We start from the raw sequence: 19,422 nt of genomic DNA, 5'->3' as shown, positions 1-19,422 counted from the left end.
AAAGAAATATCCTTTAAATGTACTGGGGGAGAGGCACTAAGTCAGAATGTGCTGGGTTATAGAATTTTGGGCATGCAGAAGGAGAGAAGAAGGAAATATAGAATGGCATGGAAATATCCCAAGAGAAAGACAGAGATGTATGTTTAAGTTCAAGAATGAGTATAATTTCAGATTTAAAAAAAAAAAAACAAAACTATATTTGAGAGTAGCTGCTGCTATAAAACCTAAATGACAGTTGAGTAAAAATGAAAAAATTCCAGACCAAAAGATAACTTGGTTAGCATTTCAGAGAATATTCTGTAGGAGGTGCAGAGGAAAACAGTGGAGAATAGATCCTGGGGCGTACAAACCAGAAGGGCTTCCCAATTAAAGTTCTCCAACACCCAAATCTGTATTGAGGTCTCAGAAGAAAAGATCCTATAAAATAGGATGAACTCACTAAAAAAACTTCTTTTGCCTGCTGTTCTACATTCACAATTGAGATAAAAATATTCAAAGTTATTTCTGTTTACAAAGTACATATCACATGTTTTCTATAGACTTAAATAGTTCAGAAGAATTCCTTCATACTCTTACTCCTGTAGGCACAAACTTAACAAGAAAGAGAACATGGCATTTCATTTTGGGCCTTTCCCCTGAATCATATCATATAAAGATAGTATGGGTATCAGTCACACTTTTCAGCAGACTTGAGAAAGCAAGCATTAAATGGATTTTGTTTGGCTGGCATCGCATGTTCGTATTTAAGTATAAGCAGATGGAGACGTGCATTACCCAATTCTTATTAAAGAAACATGAACAAAAGCCAATTAAAGGTATAATAACTAGTTCTTCATGTAAAATACAGTAATGGTATGATTTATATTAAAACTTTCTACACCATCAGAAATTTCCAAAATGCTGTCCTGTTTTTAATGGGTGCCATCAAATTGCTCCTGATCATTTCACCAAGTACCTTTAATAAGTCTTTGGAAGTAATTTCACCTAACACTCCAAACAAACCCATTACATTAATGGACTACAGGCACTTTTTGAAGTAGTTTGGTTTACTAAACATAGCCAGATGGTACAGGTTTATAAGTTTAAATGGCCATAAAGCATTAGATTGATGATTTAATACCTCATAGAGTGGTCAGCAGATACACACCAGGGATCAATATTAGGTAAAGGATACACAGGTCTAATCAACTCCTGTTCAATTCTTAGTGGTATAAGCTTGAGATAGTAACATGTCTCAGTGATTGGGGAGAACAAAGTAATGAGGTACACACAGATTGTACAAAGAAAACTGTTTGCCTATGGCTAAAACAAAATCCAATGAGTAAAGAGGGGGCAAAAATCTATTCCATTTAACAAAAGATATAGGTAAAATTCAGTTTTTACAGGGGTTATTCCTAAGATATAAATAGGTATTTCTTTTGTTTTAAACAGCAACTTAAATTCCTAGTTCAGAAAAACAAAAATTTAAAAAAGGTATAATTAGCAAATATAAAACAAAGTAGTATTAATAGTTGGGAGGCTATGAGCTGGTATATTTTTATCAGGGGATAGTTTGGCACCATGTATTAAAAGCCTTTAAAAATGTTCATATTCCTTAATATATAGCGATTCCATGTCTGTATTTTTTTCCGTAGGATTCCCACAAGATTAATGTATAAAAATTCATCATCACATGGTTTATAATAGGAAAAAATTTTGAAACTACCTAAATGTTCAATAAAGGGGTTAAATAGTATGTGCTTCAACCATTGTAAAGAATATTATGCAACAATTGAAAAGAACACACATTCAGAAAAATACATGAAGAGAATGTATTCAGAAAAATGGTCACAAAACATTTATGATCAAAGCTTTATAGGAAAAAAAAAACACATACCTAGACAAAACAGAAAGGCTACCTGCCAAAATATTAATAATATAGCAAATCAGTAGTTCTTTCTGAATGCTGGGGGGAAATGTTTTTAAATATTTTCTAAGTTCCCTGTAACTTCTGTAACTGGAAAACAACAACACCCCCTCCCCTAACAAGATATGACATTTAAGATAAGATTCATTCAAGTTGGTATGATTTTTTCCTCTTAAAATAAACTTTGAATACACAAGAATCTTATCTTCCTGACATAGCATTCCCCCCAAACACTGACACCTTGGAAGTGTTCTAGGTGTCAGTATTTGGGGGGAATACTATGTCAGGAAAATAAGCCCTTCCAAAAATAAGCATTTAGAAAAACCACAGCACCCTCCAAAAAAAGGATTTTACATATCATTTTATATTTATTTATTTAACACCACAACGAGGCTTATGAGATAGCCTTCTTTCTAAAAACTTCAATTAAAAATGTTTTTTATTCATCTGTAGAATTTCAATATTCTGTTGATATATTCTCATAGAAATACAAATCCAAGTACATAAACATATCTTGAAACTAAGACATATTATAAAAGACACAACTTACATCAGGTAACACCTCAGAAAAGATTTTATTTGGACCTATGTATGGGTAAAAATAGGTTGAATAGAAGGGCATGAGTAAGAAGATAGGATAAAAGGAGTCTCGGCTGGGCGCGGTGGCTCATGCCTGTAATCCCAGCACTTTGGGAGGCTGAGGCGGGTGAATCATTGGAGGTCAAGAGTTCAAGATCAGCCTGGCCAATATGGTGAAACCCTGCCTCTACTAAAAATACAAAAATTAGCCAGGCATGGTGTCAGGTGCCTGTAGTCCCAGCTACTCGGGAGGCTGAGGCAGGAGAATTGCCTGAACCTGGGAGGCAGAGGTTGCAATGAGCCAAGATCATGCCACTGCACTCACTCCAGTCTAGGTGACAAAGTGAGACTCTGCCTCAAAAAAAAAAAAAAAAAAAAGAGTCTTTATTTCTAGAGTTTGTTTTTTTAAAAGCTTTATACCAGCCGAGCGCAGCGGCTCATGCCTGTAATCCTAGCACTTTGGGAGGCCGAGGCGGGACGATCACAAGGTCAGGAGATTGAGACCATCCTGGCTAACACGGTGAAACCCTGTCTCTACTAAAAACACAAAAAATTAGCCGGGCATGGTGGCGGGCGCTTCTAGTCCCAGCTACTCAGGAGGCTGAGGCAGGAGAATGGCGTGAACCCGGGAGGCGGAGCTTGCAGTGAGCCAAGATCACACCACTGCACTCCAGCCTGGGCTACAGAGCAAGACTCCGTCTCAAAAAAAAAAAAAAAAAAAAAAAAAAAGCTTTACACCAAAAAGTACAGTTAAGGAACTTAATTTGTAAAAATCAAGCCAATAAAGACTTTTAAAGACAGATACATAGCTAGAGATTTAGTTCTGTTATCATCACAGCAAATTCATGATTTACAAACACTTGTAGACATACCTGGCAAAGCAGTTATGAAATCTCTCTGCAACATAGGTTTAAGATACGAGTTTATGTGCCCATGTTGGTAATGACACATTTGGGATATAAGATGTTCCACAAATTCCACTTGATCTGACTCTGACCACTGCTCAAAGTATTTGACACACAGTTCCTTTTCCTTTTCATAGCTTGCCGAGAGTTTCCGTTGCTTGGGCACAATCATACTGGAAGTGCCATTGGCAAGTTTTGTCTATAGAAGGGGGTTAAAAGAAACAAAACGATTAGTATTGAAAATGAGGGAAATATACACGATTTTCTGGTATGGCATGCTATGTTATGTCTACACGATTGAGCCGACTCTGTTATTCTATTAGCAATTACGTGGAAAACCACAGAAACACCATACAAAGTTGGTAAATCAGCTATAACGCCAGAAGACTAAGCATCCATTTCCAAAAGTTTGCAGAAGACATTCTTAATACTTGAACATACACAAATAAAAACTGAAAGCTGAAAGCATGTTATTACTAGCAAGCCAAAAATCTAATTTGCTTTTTCTTGTATACAACAGTTGTTGGACAGTTATACAATTACTTGCTCACAACTTTTTTTTGAGACAAGGTCTCACTCTATCACCCAGGCTGGAGTGCAGTGGTGAGATAGATCATAGCTCACTGCAGCCTCTAGCTCCTGGGCTCAAGCGATCCTCCCACCTTAGCCTCCAGAGTAGCTGAGACTATATTGGTGCAAACTACCATGTACAGCTAATTTTTAAATTTTTTTTGTACAGATGGAGTCTTCTTTTGTTGCCCAGGCTGGTCTCAAACTCCTGGCTTCAAGCAATTTTCCTGCCTTGGCTTTTCAAAGTGCTGGGATTACAGGTGTGAGCCATTGTGCCCTGTCATCACAGCTTTTTTTTTTTTAGACAGAGTCTTGCTCTGTTGCCCAGGCTGGAGTGCACTGGCACAATCTTGGCTCACTGCAACTTCCACCTCCCAGGTGGAGAATCAAGTGATTCTCCTGCCTCAGCCTCCCAAGTATTGGGACTACAGGTGCCCACCACCACACCTGGCTAAGTTTTATATTTTTAGTAGAGACAGGGTTTCACCATGTTGGACAGGCTGGTCTTGAACTCCTGACCTCAAATGATCTGCCTGCTTCAGCCTCCCAAAGTGCTGGGATTACAGGCAATAGCCACTGTGCCCAGCCAACAACTTGGTTTTTAATTGTTAAATAAGAAGTCCTTTATGGAAAGAGAAACCAAAGAATATTCTGAGACTCTGTGGTACCTTTTTGAACATAAAGCTAAAATAACACTCATATGCTCAATCTACCCTTTTCCATAAAATAAAATATTCTGTATTTCCCATGCAGTCTTTTTTATTAATTGACTCATTCAATAAGTATTTACTGAGCACCTACAATGTGCCCAACACTGTCCTTGGTACTAGGAATATAACAACAAAAATGACAGTCTCTAACATCACTAACATATACTCTTAGTGTAAAAGGCACATTAAAAACACAAGCAGCCAGGCGCAGTAGCTTACACTTGTAATCCCAGCTACTCAGGAGGCTGAGGCAGGAGAATAGCTTGAACCTGGGAGGCAGAGGTTGCAGTGAGCTGAGATTGCACCACTTCCCTCCAGCCTGGGCAACAGGGCGAGACTCTGTCCCCCAAAACAAACAAACAAACAAAATACAAGCAAATACTTAGAAAATATAATGTAGGTAGTGCTATGAAGAAAAATAAAGCAGGATAAAGGAACAGGAAAAAAATATATGTTATTGTCATAGGCAAAATTCTAAGATGGTCTCCAAGATTCTTTTTTTTGTTTGTTTTGAGACAGTGTTTGTCTTGTTGCCCAGGCTGGAGTGCAATGGCATGATCTCAGCTCACTGCAACCTCTGCCTCCCAGGTTCAAGTGATTCTCCTGCCTCAGCCTCCTGAGTAGCTGGGATTACAGGTACACATCACCACGCCCAGCTAATTCTGTATTTTTAGTAAAGACAGGGTTTCTCCATTTTGGTCAGGCTGTTCTCGAACTCCCAACCTCAGGTGATCCGCCCACCTCGGCCTCCCAAAGTGCTGGGATCACAGGCATGAGCCACTGCGCCCGGCTGGTCCCCAAGATTCTTGGCCCCTGGTGTACACATACCTTCTCTGAGTTGTTCAAACAGTAATGTAGCTATTGCTGTGATTAAAAGAGGGATCCAAATCAGGTGACCTTAAGATGCGGAGATTACTCTGGTGGATCTGACCTAATCATATGAGGCTTTAAAAGCAGAGTTTGCTCCAACGGGTTGCAGAGGAGGAAGGGAGCCAGCTGGCAAGGAATGTGGTCAGTCTCTAGCTGCTGAAAGGAGCCCCCAGTTGACAGTCAGTAAGAAAATGGGGGCCTCAGTTCTACAATGGCAAGGAACTGAATTCTGCCAACAACAAGAATGAGCTGAGGGCCGGGCGTGGTGGTTCACTTCTGTAATCCAAGCACTTTGGGAGGCTGAGGTGGGTGGGTCACCTAAGGTCAGCAGTTTGACATCAGCCTGGCCAACATGGCAAAACCCTATCTCTACTAAAAATACAAAAAATGAGCCAGGTGTGGTGGCAGGCACCTGTAATCCCAGCTACTCAGGAAGCTGAGACAGGAGAATCGCTTGAACCCAGGAGGTGGAGGTTGCAGTGAGCCGAGATAACGCCACTGCACTCCAGCCTGGGCAAAAAGAGCGAAACTCCATCTCAAAAACAAACAAACAAACAAAGAGCTGAGAAGAGGATTTTCCCTCAGAGCTTCCAGATGAGAACTCAGTCCAGCCCAACACCTTGACTGATTTAAGCCTTGAGATACTCTGAGCAGAGAACCCAGGAACTATGTGGCACACTTCTGACCCTTGGAACTATACACAGAACTAATAAATAGGTGTTATTTTAACTTGCTAAGTTTGTGGTGATTTATTAGGCAGCAATTAACAAAAAACTAATATGATTATTTAAGTCTAAGTGGTTAGAGATAGTTTCCTGAAAAAGGTGACATTTTAACTCAGACATGAAGGAAATGAGGACTAGACAGCAAGGAAGAATGGTCTAGGCAATGGGAATTTTGAGACCCTAGGTCCCAGGTGGCAGTTGGCCTGGCATGTTCAAGGAATAAGAGGGTCTGGTGTGGCTGGAATAGAGTGAGCAAGGAAAAGTTATGGTTGGAGAAGTAGCCTGGGTCAAATCATCCTGGTTATTCCGGTGGTGGTAGCTAATCTCCACAGATTGGCCCCAGCAACTACAGTCCTCCCTCTACATCAATGCTACCCCTCCCATCAGAAGTGGAGATTATGTCCTATTCTGTGAATCTGGGCTTTGACTAAGAGAATGGGGAGGAAGTTGCATTCCATTCTGGGACTTCCAAGCCCAGGCAACTTCTGCTTACTCCTTAGACCGTTGAGCTACCATGTGAGAAACTCAGGCTAATGTGAGAGAGAGACAGGTATGGAGGATGAGAAGCCATACAGAGGCGCCACCTGGGCAAACACTCAGAAGCATAATAGCAACACAATCTGACACCGTTTAAAAAGACCACTGCTATGTGGTCCTTTAAAACTATATGGGACATAAATAGAAGGAGGTAGGTAAATTAAGACACTACTTCAACAGTCCATGGAAGAGAGAACAATCTCTTGGACCACAGTGGTAGCTACAGAGGTGGTGAGAAATAATTGGGATTCAGTGTATAATTCTGAAGACAGATCCTGCTGAATTTGCTGATCGACTGGATATGAGTATGAGAAAAAAGGAGGAGACAAAATCACACCCAAGTATGAGGCTGGGAGACACTGGGAAAAGATTCAGAAATCAATAGAAACTTTTGCTACTCTGAAGAAAGTAGGATTTTCTTTAAAGGATAATCACAAATGGGAACAACCGGGTACTTTTCAAAGTAATTTGATGGATCTTTGGCATATTTACTTAAGCAACCCAAATGTGGCAGGAAGACCCATGTTACCATAGAGTTCATCCCTCCTTAGACATACTCAATGTGGAACATGCTATAAAACTGTGCCAAATTTAATTCATTTCAAGGCTCAAGCTTGCCTTATTTTCTTTTATTTATTTACTTTTATTTTTAGAAACAGGGTCTTGCTCTGTCATTCAGGCTAGAGTGCAGTGGTGTGATCATAGCTCACTGCAGCCCTGAACTCTTGAGGCTTATTTTCTAGATGTTAAATCCTAAACACAGGCCTCTTTACAAAGTAAAGATACATAGCTGAAAGCATATTTTCAAGAATGGCATTAGGCCATTTTATATACACAGAAGGAGCTGACCCTTGTAATCCTGGTGTGTTGAGGTGGATGTTTTCTAGCATAAATGCCACTGTTGCCTATGATACAGACTAAAAATGATTACTAAGAAGCTTGTTGGACATAGGCCTTGGGGGACTTTAGGGTTGCTTTTTGTATAGGGTATTTGTTTGTATCTCAGAAATGAAAACTCATGAAATGTGAAGATTTAGAGAACTAACACACAGGCAAGCTTATAAGCTTGACCAAATGCCACTTCTAATCCCAACGATGAAAACCTCCAAAACTCTATCATTTTTTTAAAAATATATTTGCCTTTTAAAATGCACCCTTTGTCTTTTAAAAGGTGGAAATGGACATGAGTCAGGTGCTACTGGAGTAGTTTTCTGGATAAAGACCAGAATGCCAGGTAACACAGAAAAACAATCAGCAACTTACTGAAATTATTCCACTTACACATTAAATAAATGAGATATTGCTATAATCATGAGGAGTCATGCTTTGAACAGTGGCTATCAGACTGTTAGATAAAACTGCCTAAGGATTTAAAAAGTTTGGGCATCCTACTGCAGAAGCTAAAGATAAGTCAAGACTTTGTGATACTTTCAACGATCAAATCATAAGCGGGAATCAAACATTTGGTTATTAGACATAAAGTATAAACTGAGATTTCACATATTTATCAACTGTTCTGGGCTATTCTAGTGGGTAAACATTTTAGTCACCACCCCTCAAAACGAGTATTTTTTTTGATGAGGCAGAAAGACACATACCTGAGATCCATTATCAAATGGGTTACTCTCAACCGCTACCCCATACTGTATTGTTTTAAAAGCTTTGGCCCTGGAGTAAAAAGACCTGGTTTCAAATTCTAGCTCCTCAATTTAGCAGCTGTGTGACATGGAATAAATAACTTGATCTTTCTGAGTCTAATTCTCCCATCTATAAAATGGGGATAATAATAGGTTCTATTTCATTGGGTTTTTGTAAGGAACAAATAAAAAAAAACCCTCATGAAAAGCATGCTTAGCACACCACCTAGCATACAGTCAAGTGTTCCACCAATCAACACTCTTAATGAGCTTATAACACTGTTGGAGCTGAGCTTTCCGTCTCCTTTTGAAAGTACATTCTTCTTTTTCACTATATATTTTTTCTATTTTAATTTTCATTAAAGTATACATAAAAATGCTTAATCTTAAGTGTACGCAACTAATTTTCACAAGGTAAACATACCCACATAACCAAAACCCAGATCAAGAAACATCACGAGACTCACTAGCCCCCTGTGTGTCCCTTTTCAGGTCACTAGTCACCCTGAGAGTGACTCCTATACTTATTAAAAAAGAATGCTTTTTTTGAAAACCATCCACCTATACAATTTGTAGTACCATAAAAACATAAAATTCTCAAAAATAAATACAAAATTTAGGGCTGGGCGCGGTGGCTCATGCCTGTAATCCAAGCACTTTGGGAGGCAGAGGTGGGTGGATCACAAGGTCAGGAGATCAAGACCATCCTGGCTAACAAAGTGAAACCCCATCTCTACTAAAAGTACAAAAAATTAGCCGGGCATGGTGGTACATGTAGTCCTAACTACTCGGGAGGCTGAGGCAGGAGAATCACTTGAACCCGGGAGGTGGAGGTTGCAGTGAGCTGAGATCATGCCATGGCACTCCAGCCTGGGAGACAGAGCTAGACTTGGTCTCCAAAAAAAAAAAAAATTGATAAAAGTTGTGTAATACTTATAAATTGAAAACTATAAAACATCACTGAGGGAAATCTTAAAATAACTTACTTAAATAAATGGAGAGATACACTATATTCAGAAATTGGATCTATTAAGATGTTTATTCTTTCCAAATCAACCTATAGAGTTAGTGCAATATCAAAGTCTCAGCAGGCAAATTAACTCGCAGCTTCTAAAATTTGTAAGGAAAAGCAAAGGACCTAAACTTAACCAAAATATTCCTGAATATATAAAAAAAGGTTGGGTGTGGTGGCTCACACCTGTACCCCAGCACTTTGGGAAGCCGAGGTGAGTGGTTCACTTGAAGTCAGCGGTTTGAGACCAGCCTGGCTAACAGGGTGAAACCCCGTCTCTACTAAAAACAGAAAAATTAGCTGGGTGTGGTGGTGCATGCCTGTAATCCCAGCTACACTGGAGACTGAGGCAGGAGCATTGCTTGAACCTGGGAGGCAGAGGCTGCAGTGAGTCAAGATCGTGCCACTGCACTCCAGCCTGGGCAACAGAGTAAAACTGTCTCAAACAAAGCAAAATGAAACGAAACAAAACAAAACAAAAACCAAACAAAACCCTTTGGAAAAAGATGGAAGACTCAGACTAGTGAATTTCAAGATTATATATAATAGTAATCAAGAGAGTGTGGCTTTGGTGTAAGGACAAAAGTATAGATTGATGGAACGGAATAGTGAGTCCAGAAATACATACAGCCAACTGACTTTCAAGAAAGATGCCAAGATAATTCAATGGGGAGGCCAGGCACGGTGGCTCACGCCTGTAATCCCAGCACTTTGGGAGGTTGAGGCAGGCAGATCACCTGAGGTCAGGAAATCGAGACCAGCCTGGCCAACATGGTGAAACCCCGTCTCTACTAAAAAGGTTGTAGTGAGCCTAAATCATGCCACCCCACTCTAGATTGAGTGACAGAGCCTTCTCAAAAACATAAAAATAATAATAAAAAAAAATAGGGAAAGGATTCTTTTCAATAATTGGATATCCATAGAGGAAATGAAGTTTGTTCCTAACTTCATACCATATATAAAAATTAACTTAATTCTAGATTTATATATACTAGCTAAAACTATAAAACTTCTAAAAGACAACACAGGAGAAAACCCTGATGTTCTTGGAATAGGCAAACATTATAAAAGGGGAAAAAAAAAGTCAGTAAATTGGCATCTGGCAATGTTCAAAACATGATTTCCAAAAGAAACAGTTAATAAAAATGACAAATCACAAACTGGGAGAAAACATTTGCAATAAATGTATTTCACAAAGGACTGGTATCCAGAATCTATAAAGAACTCTTAAAACTCAATAATAATAATTTTAAAAACTCTGTTTTTTTAAATAGGCAAAAGATTTGAACAGATACTTCACAAAAAAAGATCCACAGATGCCAATAAGCATATGAAAAGATGTTCAACATCATTACTTATTAGGGAAACGCAAATTAAAATATCAAGACATTATGACACACTTACTAGAATGGCTAAAATTTAAAAGACTGACAATACTAAGTGTGGACAAGAATGAGGAACAACTGGGTCTCTCATACATTGTTGGCAGTCATGTTTAATGGTACAATCACTTTGGAAAACAAGTTGACAGTTTTTTGTAAAGTTTAAACATACACTTACCAAATAACCCAGCAATTCCACTTTAGGTATTTACCTCCTTAAAATGAAACATAGTTCAACACAAAGACTGGTACAATAATGTTTTTTGCTTCTGTATTAATAAAAACCCAAAATGGTAATAATCCAAATGTCCATCAAGAGATGAACTGGTAAACAAACTGTGATGTTGCTTTAGAATGGAATAGTACTCGGCAATAAAAAGAATAAACTACAGACACACAAAATGATAAAGATGAATCTTAAAAACATGCTGAATCAAAGAAGCCAGGTACAAATGAGTCCATTATGATTCTACTCGTATGAAACTCTAGGAACAGTAACTCTCATTGTCAGAAAAACAGATCAGTGGTTGCCTGAGGCTGGATGTAGAGATGGGACTAACTGGGGAAGGGTACAAGGGATGTTTTTGGGACAATGAAAATGTTCTCTAACTTGATTGTTACACAAGTTGCCAAAATTCATTGAACTATATACTTAAAATGGGTGTATTTTATTGTATGTAAATTATATTTTAATAAAGTTATTTAAAAAAACTTCTAAGGGTAGAGTATTCCTACGGATAAATCCACAGTAAGATGAATTTTATTTGTAACTAAGGTGTTATATTTGTAGAGAAATCTAAAGATAAAGGTCTTTGTTGTCAAGTCCCTTTCTTCTACCATTCTCCAATACAGATTTTTCTACAATTATCTAAAGTAAATGCAGCAAAATTCCAATTTGAGAACTTCTGAAAATCTACAAAGACACAGTGAAAAAGTTCAATTATTAAAAAATCAAAAGGTTGTATATTAGAGGATATGGGAGATATAATGGTTACTGGTTGCAGAAGAATTGATTTGGCTTTCCCAACAAAAGCCTAATGACTCAACCACTACTGTTCAAGTGTCTTGGAAAGCTGACAGACAGCCTCAGCTTAATGGTAACACTAAGTTTCTGCCACCCCTGCACATCTCCCTCTTCTTCTTTTCTGTTTACAGTGAACAGTTGTCGCCACAAGAAAGAAAGAAGCTGACAGGTGACAAGCACACAAAATGAAAGGAGTTAAGTATTTCTAGAACTGTCCTTCAGCTTAGTTCTCAAAGCCTAGGGGCTAGTTTCATCTCCGAAAATATATTTCATATACCACTTTCAAAATTACCATGAATTTCTCTGAAGCTGCAGCCTGGGCCAGGAGGGAAAAATAGACACTTACAGACACCAACTGGCTTGACCATCAACTATCACTGTAATACTAAGTACGCTGACTTTACTAAGTGTATTATGTATAGGTTGGGAAATACACAGTGGACTGACTGAACTTCATGGTGAAATGACAAATATTTCTAGTTTGCATGCAAAACCTGCTTTAACCAAAAGGAAGGGTGTAGTAAGTAGAGAAAGACATTCCAGACATAGGACACTCTTTAGAACTGGGGTTGCAACGACTAGATGAAGAAAACATTTATGACAAGAAAGATGCAAATGATAAAAGATATCTAAGGATTCTATTTGACTTCGAGAAAGGTTTTAAGGAAAGGCTCTGAGAACTATGGTGGGGAAAGGGGATATAATGATTAAATGCTCAATTAATTTAAGAATAAAATAGGCAAGGGTTTTGTAGGGGATAAGGCTGCAGCCTAGGAGGGGCGGGACAAGAATTTTGACTAAAGCTGGAACTTCAGTGGTATCAATCAACCAACAACAGTTTATTGAGTGACTACTCTATCCTGGGCACTTGACCAGGTAATAGGGAAACTGCTGTGAACAGGCATACAAAGTGTCTTTGCCTTCTCCGAGGAGGAGTGGAGAAAGAACGTACATAAATATGTTAATTTCAGACCAGTAAGGATTGTGAAGAAAACAAACAAAGATAAAATAAGGAGTAAAGGGCCAGGCATGGTGGCTCGTGCCTGCAATCCCAGCACTTTGGGAGGCTAGGGCGGACAGATCACTTGAAGCCAGTAGTTCGAGACCAGCCTGGTCAACATAGTGCAACTTCGTCTCTATTAAAAATACAGCCGGCATGGTGGCTCACGCCTGTAATCCCAGCACTTTGGGAGGCCAAGGTGGGTGGATCACTTGAGGTCAGGAGTTCAAGGCCAGCCTGGCCAGGCATACATAGCAAAATCCTGCCTCTACTAAAAATACAAAAATTAGCAGGGCTTGATGGTGTGTGAACCCTTGCTTGAACCCGGGAGGCAGAGGTTACAGTGAGCTGAGATTGCCCACTGCACTCCAGTTTGGGCAACAGAGTGAGACTCTGTCGCAAAAAAACAAAACAAAACAAAAAACCCAAATACAAAAATTAGCTGGGCATGGCGGTGTGCACATGTGGTCCCAGCTACTTGGAAGGCTGAGGCATAAGAACTGCTTGAATGACTGGGCAACAGAGTGAGATCATCTCTCCAAAAAAAAAAAAAAAAAAAAAAAAAAAAAGAAAAAGAAAAGAAGTAAAGAGTTCAGCCTACTTTAATTGGAGTGGTCAAGAAATGCCTCCAAAGGAGGTGACACCTGAGCTGAGATTTGAATGACACGTCAGTCTTGTGAAGATCTTGGGAAAGATCCTTCTATATAGAAGGAAGAGCTAGTGCAATGGTATGTTCAGGTGAAAGATAGAAGGCCAGTGTGGTTGGGCAGAATGAACATGAAAATGGTGGGAATTAAGGAAAAATGGCGGGAATTAAGGTGGCTGGAGGTAAGATAATATAAGGCCTTCTACGTCATCCTACAGAGTTTAGATTTCATTTGAAGTGTAAAGGAGAACCCCTGCAGGTTTTGAAATAGTCACGTATGGCATCGTCTGATTTGTGCCTTACAAATATTTATACTAGCTGCCACACAGCGAATGGACAGGGGCCGGAAAGGTCAGGAGGGGATAATAAGAGCAAGTTGCAAAAGCAGGGGAAGAAAGATCAATTAGAAAGATGATAAAATAATCCAGGCAAAATGTGACTATGGCTAGGATTAGAATAGGCAGATTAGGAAATGTTTAAAAGAAAGGTATTTTAACTCTCACAACAGAGGATGAAGGAGAAGGAGAAACGCCCTGTTGAGAATTATAAGTCTGAGTTGTAATATACATTTATTTTAGTATAATACTTTACTACCTCATGAAGGCTGATCCTTTAGATATTCAGTCTGGTACATTAATCTGGATGGGGATAGAACAGTGTTCTTGCTCCTGTGGCCAGGAGAAACAAGGCAAAACTTACAAGGATTTTGAGGGGGAAAGGAAGAAATTTTTAAAGTCTACGTTATACTCTCTAGAGACTGTTGTCAGGCTTCAGTTAAATAAACATTTAAAAACAATGACTTTAAAGATCTTTTTCCGATTATTTTCCTTTGATTTCTTTGTAAAAGCATCTTTTTTTATTTTTATCTATTTTTTTTTTTAGACAGAGTCTTGTCTTTCACCTAGCGCTGGAGTGCAATGGTGCAATCTCGGCTCACTGCAACCTCCGCCTCCCAGGTACAAGCGATTCTCATGCCTCAGACTCCCAAGTAGCTGGGATTACAGACGTGCATCACCACGCACAGCTAATTTTTGTGTTTTTAGTAGAGGCAGGGTTTCACCATGTTGGCCAGGTTGGTCCCAAACTCCTGACCTTGTGATCCTCCCATCTCGGCCTCCCAAAGTGCTGGGATTACAGGCATGAGCCATCGCACCTGGCCAAAAGCATCTTTAAAAAAAAAAAAAGTCAGTCAGGCATGGTGGCTCATGCCTGTAATCCCAGAACTTTGGGACGCCAGGGCAGAAGGACTGCTTGAACCCAGGAGTTTGAGACCAGCTTTGGCAGCATAGTAAGACTCCATCTCTACAAAAAAGAAAAAAAAAAAAAAAAAAAAAATTAGCTTTGTGTGGTGGTGCATGCCTGTAGTCTCTGTTACTTGGGAGGCTGAGGTGGGAGAATTATTTGAGCCTGCAGTGAGCAGTAGTCATGCCACTGCACTTCAGCCTGAACAACAGAGAGAGACCTTGTCTCAAAAAAAAAAAAAAAAAAAAAAAAAAAAAAAAGTCCACATTGCCATTGTCATGGTTGAACTGAGAGGAAATAGGATTGCCTACATTTTTATTAGAATGGAAAGAGATAAGCACACCTAGTGATGAAGATGGTGATAGCAGGGAGACCTACATTTCTCAAGAGCTAGAATGGAAAAGAAAAGGAACCCAGAAGGGATAGAGCCCACTGGCACCTGAGCATTCTTTTACAAGTGGATTTCAAGATAAATTGAAAGAAATTTAGTCACAAATTGAACATGCAGAAAAAAGGAAATGAATACTCAAAAGTGGGATAACTTTCAACATTTTACTTTTAGTTCTTAAACTGTATAACTCTCAGTGATCAAAGGAGTAGTCCATTCCTTTTTCTGGAGTAGGGTGGGAAGTGGGAGTGCAAATGAAAAGAAAATGGTACATATAGAATGGGGCACACATTTCAACAGAAGTAAACATCGTATTTCTCAGTGGGATTATTGTATTAATATTTTAACAGCCTCTACTAAATATGATTACATATTAGGTGAACTCATAAACATGTCAGATCTGATTAGTGAACATGGAAGACAGGAAGGGGCAGATTTGTCAGCAGAGGGAAAGTTCACATTATGAATCTGAATGATTTCTAATAACCAACAAGAAAAAGCTTGCAGTCATTCCAATTCCTTTAAATAAAACCCAGTAGGAAATGAACTGACATTGTCCCAGTATATACGATAATTTAATGATTGGACACTTGCCAATCTTTTTTTCTATTTACTAACTATAGGAAAAGTCATATATAAAATTCATCAAATTCATAACAAAGCAGTTTTTCATTATTTTCTAATTTCTGACATAGTTAAAGGGACAGGATGGTCATTTAACATTTTTAGGTTTCAAAACTGAGACTCTTGCTTGTTTATTGGCCCCCTCATGCAACTTTATAGCTTCCAGGGTGATAGGTTCTTTTGTTCTAAACCAAGAAACTCACAGCAGTTTAATTTACTGCTGCATTATTATAACTACTAACTACACACACCTCCAAGGCTGGTAAACCCACTGATGCAGATAGTGCCACCTTAAAAGGATTTTTGGATGGGTCCTAGTAGTGGGGGGAAAAAAAAGACATAATGTTTAATTATAAGAAATGATTGAAATAGGCACAGACATACCCTGGGTGCCCCTGCACTGCAGCAAGCTCTAAACTTGTTATCGTTAATGGTTTAAATTTCACTATGCTAATCATTTCAGGACACAAGCCTTTCTTGATAATCTAATGAATTATTCCAACATCCTTCAGCGAAAAAAAATCTTCCATGACAGCACTAATTACAAGACGTTTTCCCAGTGCTTATGTAAAATATGACAGAGCAGCAGCTTAGGGAATTGCAGAAAACTGCTTCTAATTTCCACTGAGAAACTGACAAACACCTCTCTTTCATCTCTCCCAGCTCTCAAGTAAGATTTAACTTTCTCATTTAGTTAATTACCGAGTGAGGATCATCATTTCCCCGGATCGGAGCGGCACAGAGCCTTTATCGTGTTAACTTGTGAACTTGATCGATGGCTGCTGCTAAAACTTAATAACTTCACCCCCTGGCAAATTGTAAGATAAATATAATAGGAGAAACTCTGACAGTAAAAACCTGCCAGAAATGAGCGCTGTGTTTATGTTTCTTTGCAGGCAGCAAAAAATCAACCGACAGCTTATTACTGGTTGCGTGTTACTTATATTTAAAAGACTCCAGGCAGTTAACTTTCAACGTACTGTTAAAACTTTGCTCACAAGATGGGAAAAAATGGGGAAAAAGCACCAGTGATGTAGACTTGGGGAAGTGGGAGAAGAAAAAACAGGGAGAAGAGCAATGCAAGGGAACAAATACATTGTATAAAATCTTTTAAAATGTCATGGTTATCTTATTAAATGTTCAATCAGCATATATAGGCATAAAATCCTTCAAAAAATAATTCTGGATTCCTAAGACATGGTATGAACTATACCTAGGAGCAAAGCAAAAGAATTTTGCTCACTCAAATTTTTTCAGAGACTGTGAGTCCATGCCTGAAGAATTCAATTAACTTCAGAATTCCTAGATCTCTTTTCAAAAACCCCTGCAGCTAGAAAACCATTCACTAACTACATCATTTAACCCTTTGTGAAACAATGAGTACACTATAGCTAGGAAATAAGTAAACTTCAGTTGTTTAGAGCACTTCATCTAGCCTTGCCATCACCTTCCATACCTAGGGTTAGTCAACTGAGATTGAAACAGTCTGCTCAAAGATTTCTTTTAGGTCAATTTTGAATCTGAGCTTGGAATTTTAACATTTAACTATGGCAGAGTTGGCATCTTGGCTTGGTACAGCATGACTGTCACACTTTTTATAACCAACACTACCAAGGACAATACACAAGGTATATAACAACAATAGAACTGCTGCTCATCAATGCCTGTCCTCCCCACCCCCAAGACTGATAACAGGGCTGAAAACAAATCTGTATAAAAACTGTCAAGTCTATCAGACTGAACACTCTAATATTGAAATATTATAAAAAAACATGAACTAAATTTGGGGAGGATAGAGAAAGGCAGGAAAGGTCTCATATGACTTAGAGTTGAAGCCTAATTTGTGCAACTGTATTTAACATTCACCATGTGCTGCAATAGCGCCAATGAGCTGATGGCTTCATGCTTCAGTTCAAAGGGCCACCCATTTTGAAAGGTAAAAAATTTGGAAAACTAGCCGGGCGCGGTGGCTCATGCCTGTAATCCCAGCACTTTGGGAGGCTGAGGCGGGTGGATTACCTGAGGTCGGGAGTTCGAGACCAGCCTGACCAACATGGTGAAACCCTGTCCCTACTAAAAACACAAAAATTAGCTGTGTGTGGTGGCCGGCACCTGTAGTCCCAGCTACATGGGAGGCTGAGGCAGGAGAATTGCTGGGAGGCGGAAGTTGCAGTGAGTCAAGATAGTGCCACTGCACTCCAGCCTGGCCGACAGAGCGAGACTCTGTCTCAAAAAAAAAAAAAAAAAAAAAAAATCGGAAAATTGAACATCAAAATACCAAACCAAATTCATCTTCAAAAAGGATCAAATCTGAGTCATTTTGTTTTCACTTTCATTAAATACAGATCTATGGGGGGGGGAGGTCAAGCAAAGAATGTTTAATTCATTTTCAAAAAATAGCATTTATAGTGGACGCATTTTGGTAAATATGAAAAATTCAGAAATACAAAAAACATGGAAATTGCCCATAATTTCAACTATCAACAAAGAGACAATGTTCAAATTTTGGGGGTTATATATCTTTCTGTTTTCTATTTAAAAATTTATTAGTCAAGGGCCAGGCATGGTGGCTCATGCCTGTAATCCCAGCACTTTGGGAGGCTGAGGCAGGCAGATCACTTACGGTCAGGAGTTTGAGATCAGCCTGGCCAACATGGTGAAACCTCGTCTCTACTAAAAATAGAAATAAAAAAAAATTAGTCGGACGTGGTGGTGAGCACCTGTAATCCCAGCTACTTGGGAGGCTGAGGCAGGAGGATTGCTTGAAAACGGGAGGTAGAAGTTGCAGTGAGCTGAGATTGTACCACTGCACTCTAGCCTGGGTGACAGAGTGGGACTTCGTCTCAAAAAGAAAAAAAAAAAATTTTTTTTAATTTATCAGTCAAATATTTGAAGAATGGAATGTGGGGGAGGGGGAGTGTACCTATGCCATCTAGAGAATTCTTTGTTCATAATATCAAATTGATCAGAGCAAGCAAAATTAATCTTTGCTGTTAGAGAATTCAAGATCTGATCCTGGAGGACACAGAACTATAGGTTATTGTGATGAGGGGAGCAGAAAGGAGGGGAGGAAAGAGGAGAAAGGAAGGAGAGCCAAAGGGAGAGGGAGAAGTGAGGAGAGAAAGAAAAGGGAAAGGGAAGGGGGAAAATGGGAAAGCAGAAGGAGGAAAGGAAGGAAGAGAGGAAGGACTGGGGCTACAGAAGATGGTAGGAGAGGAAGAGGAATGACAAAAGTGAGGATTGGGGAAAGGACAGTGGAGACTAGGCAGTGGGGTGGATGAGAGATGGGAAAAGGATGAAGGAAGAGGGATAAGCGGGTCTAGGGAAAAGATGGGGAGGGGGAGAGATGATGAGCTGGGGAAGAGATGGAGGGAGATGGCTACAGGAGAGACGAAGTAAGAAATAGGTGGGAAGGGGGAGAATGAATATAACCAAATGCAAAAGGACCTAGTATTACCAAGCTCACCTGCTCTAAGAGGAGCAATATGCTTGTTGGACAAACATCCTCTCCCATACAATAAACATCAAGAGGGAGAGGAGATGAAAAACTATTTTTTTAAACCACTACTTAATGTTTCAGGCAGAGTAATAAAGTTTAATTGTCTGGAATCTGGTTGTTCTTGCTGTATAACTTCCTCAGGTGGAAGTTGTTCACTTAGATGTCA

General features: G+C 39.2%; 1 protein-coding gene across 9 annotated transcripts in view; it reads right to left on the bottom strand.

Annotated features, from left to right (window-relative positions):
• Window positions 1-19,422, bottom strand: part of BTRC (beta-transducin repeat containing E3 ubiquitin protein ligase) — a 206,923-nt gene that overhangs the window by 34,333 nt on the left and 153,168 nt on the right. For all 9 annotated transcript variants that reach the window (XM_045361411.3, XM_065521306.2, XM_005566241.5 and 6 more), the window contains one exon: window positions 3,358-3,589. In XM_045361411.3, the coding sequence (XP_045217346.1) occupies window positions 3,358-3,589 (232 nt within the window). The remainder of the gene's footprint in view (window positions 1-3,357; window positions 3,590-19,422) is intronic.

Source organism: Macaca fascicularis, chromosome 9 (genome assembly GCF_037993035.2).
Source record: "Macaca fascicularis isolate 582-1 chromosome 9, T2T-MFA8v1.1".
NCBI lineage: Eukaryota > Metazoa > Chordata > Mammalia > Primates > Cercopithecidae > Macaca > Macaca fascicularis.
This window is presented reverse-complemented; position numbering and strand designations above follow the sequence as displayed.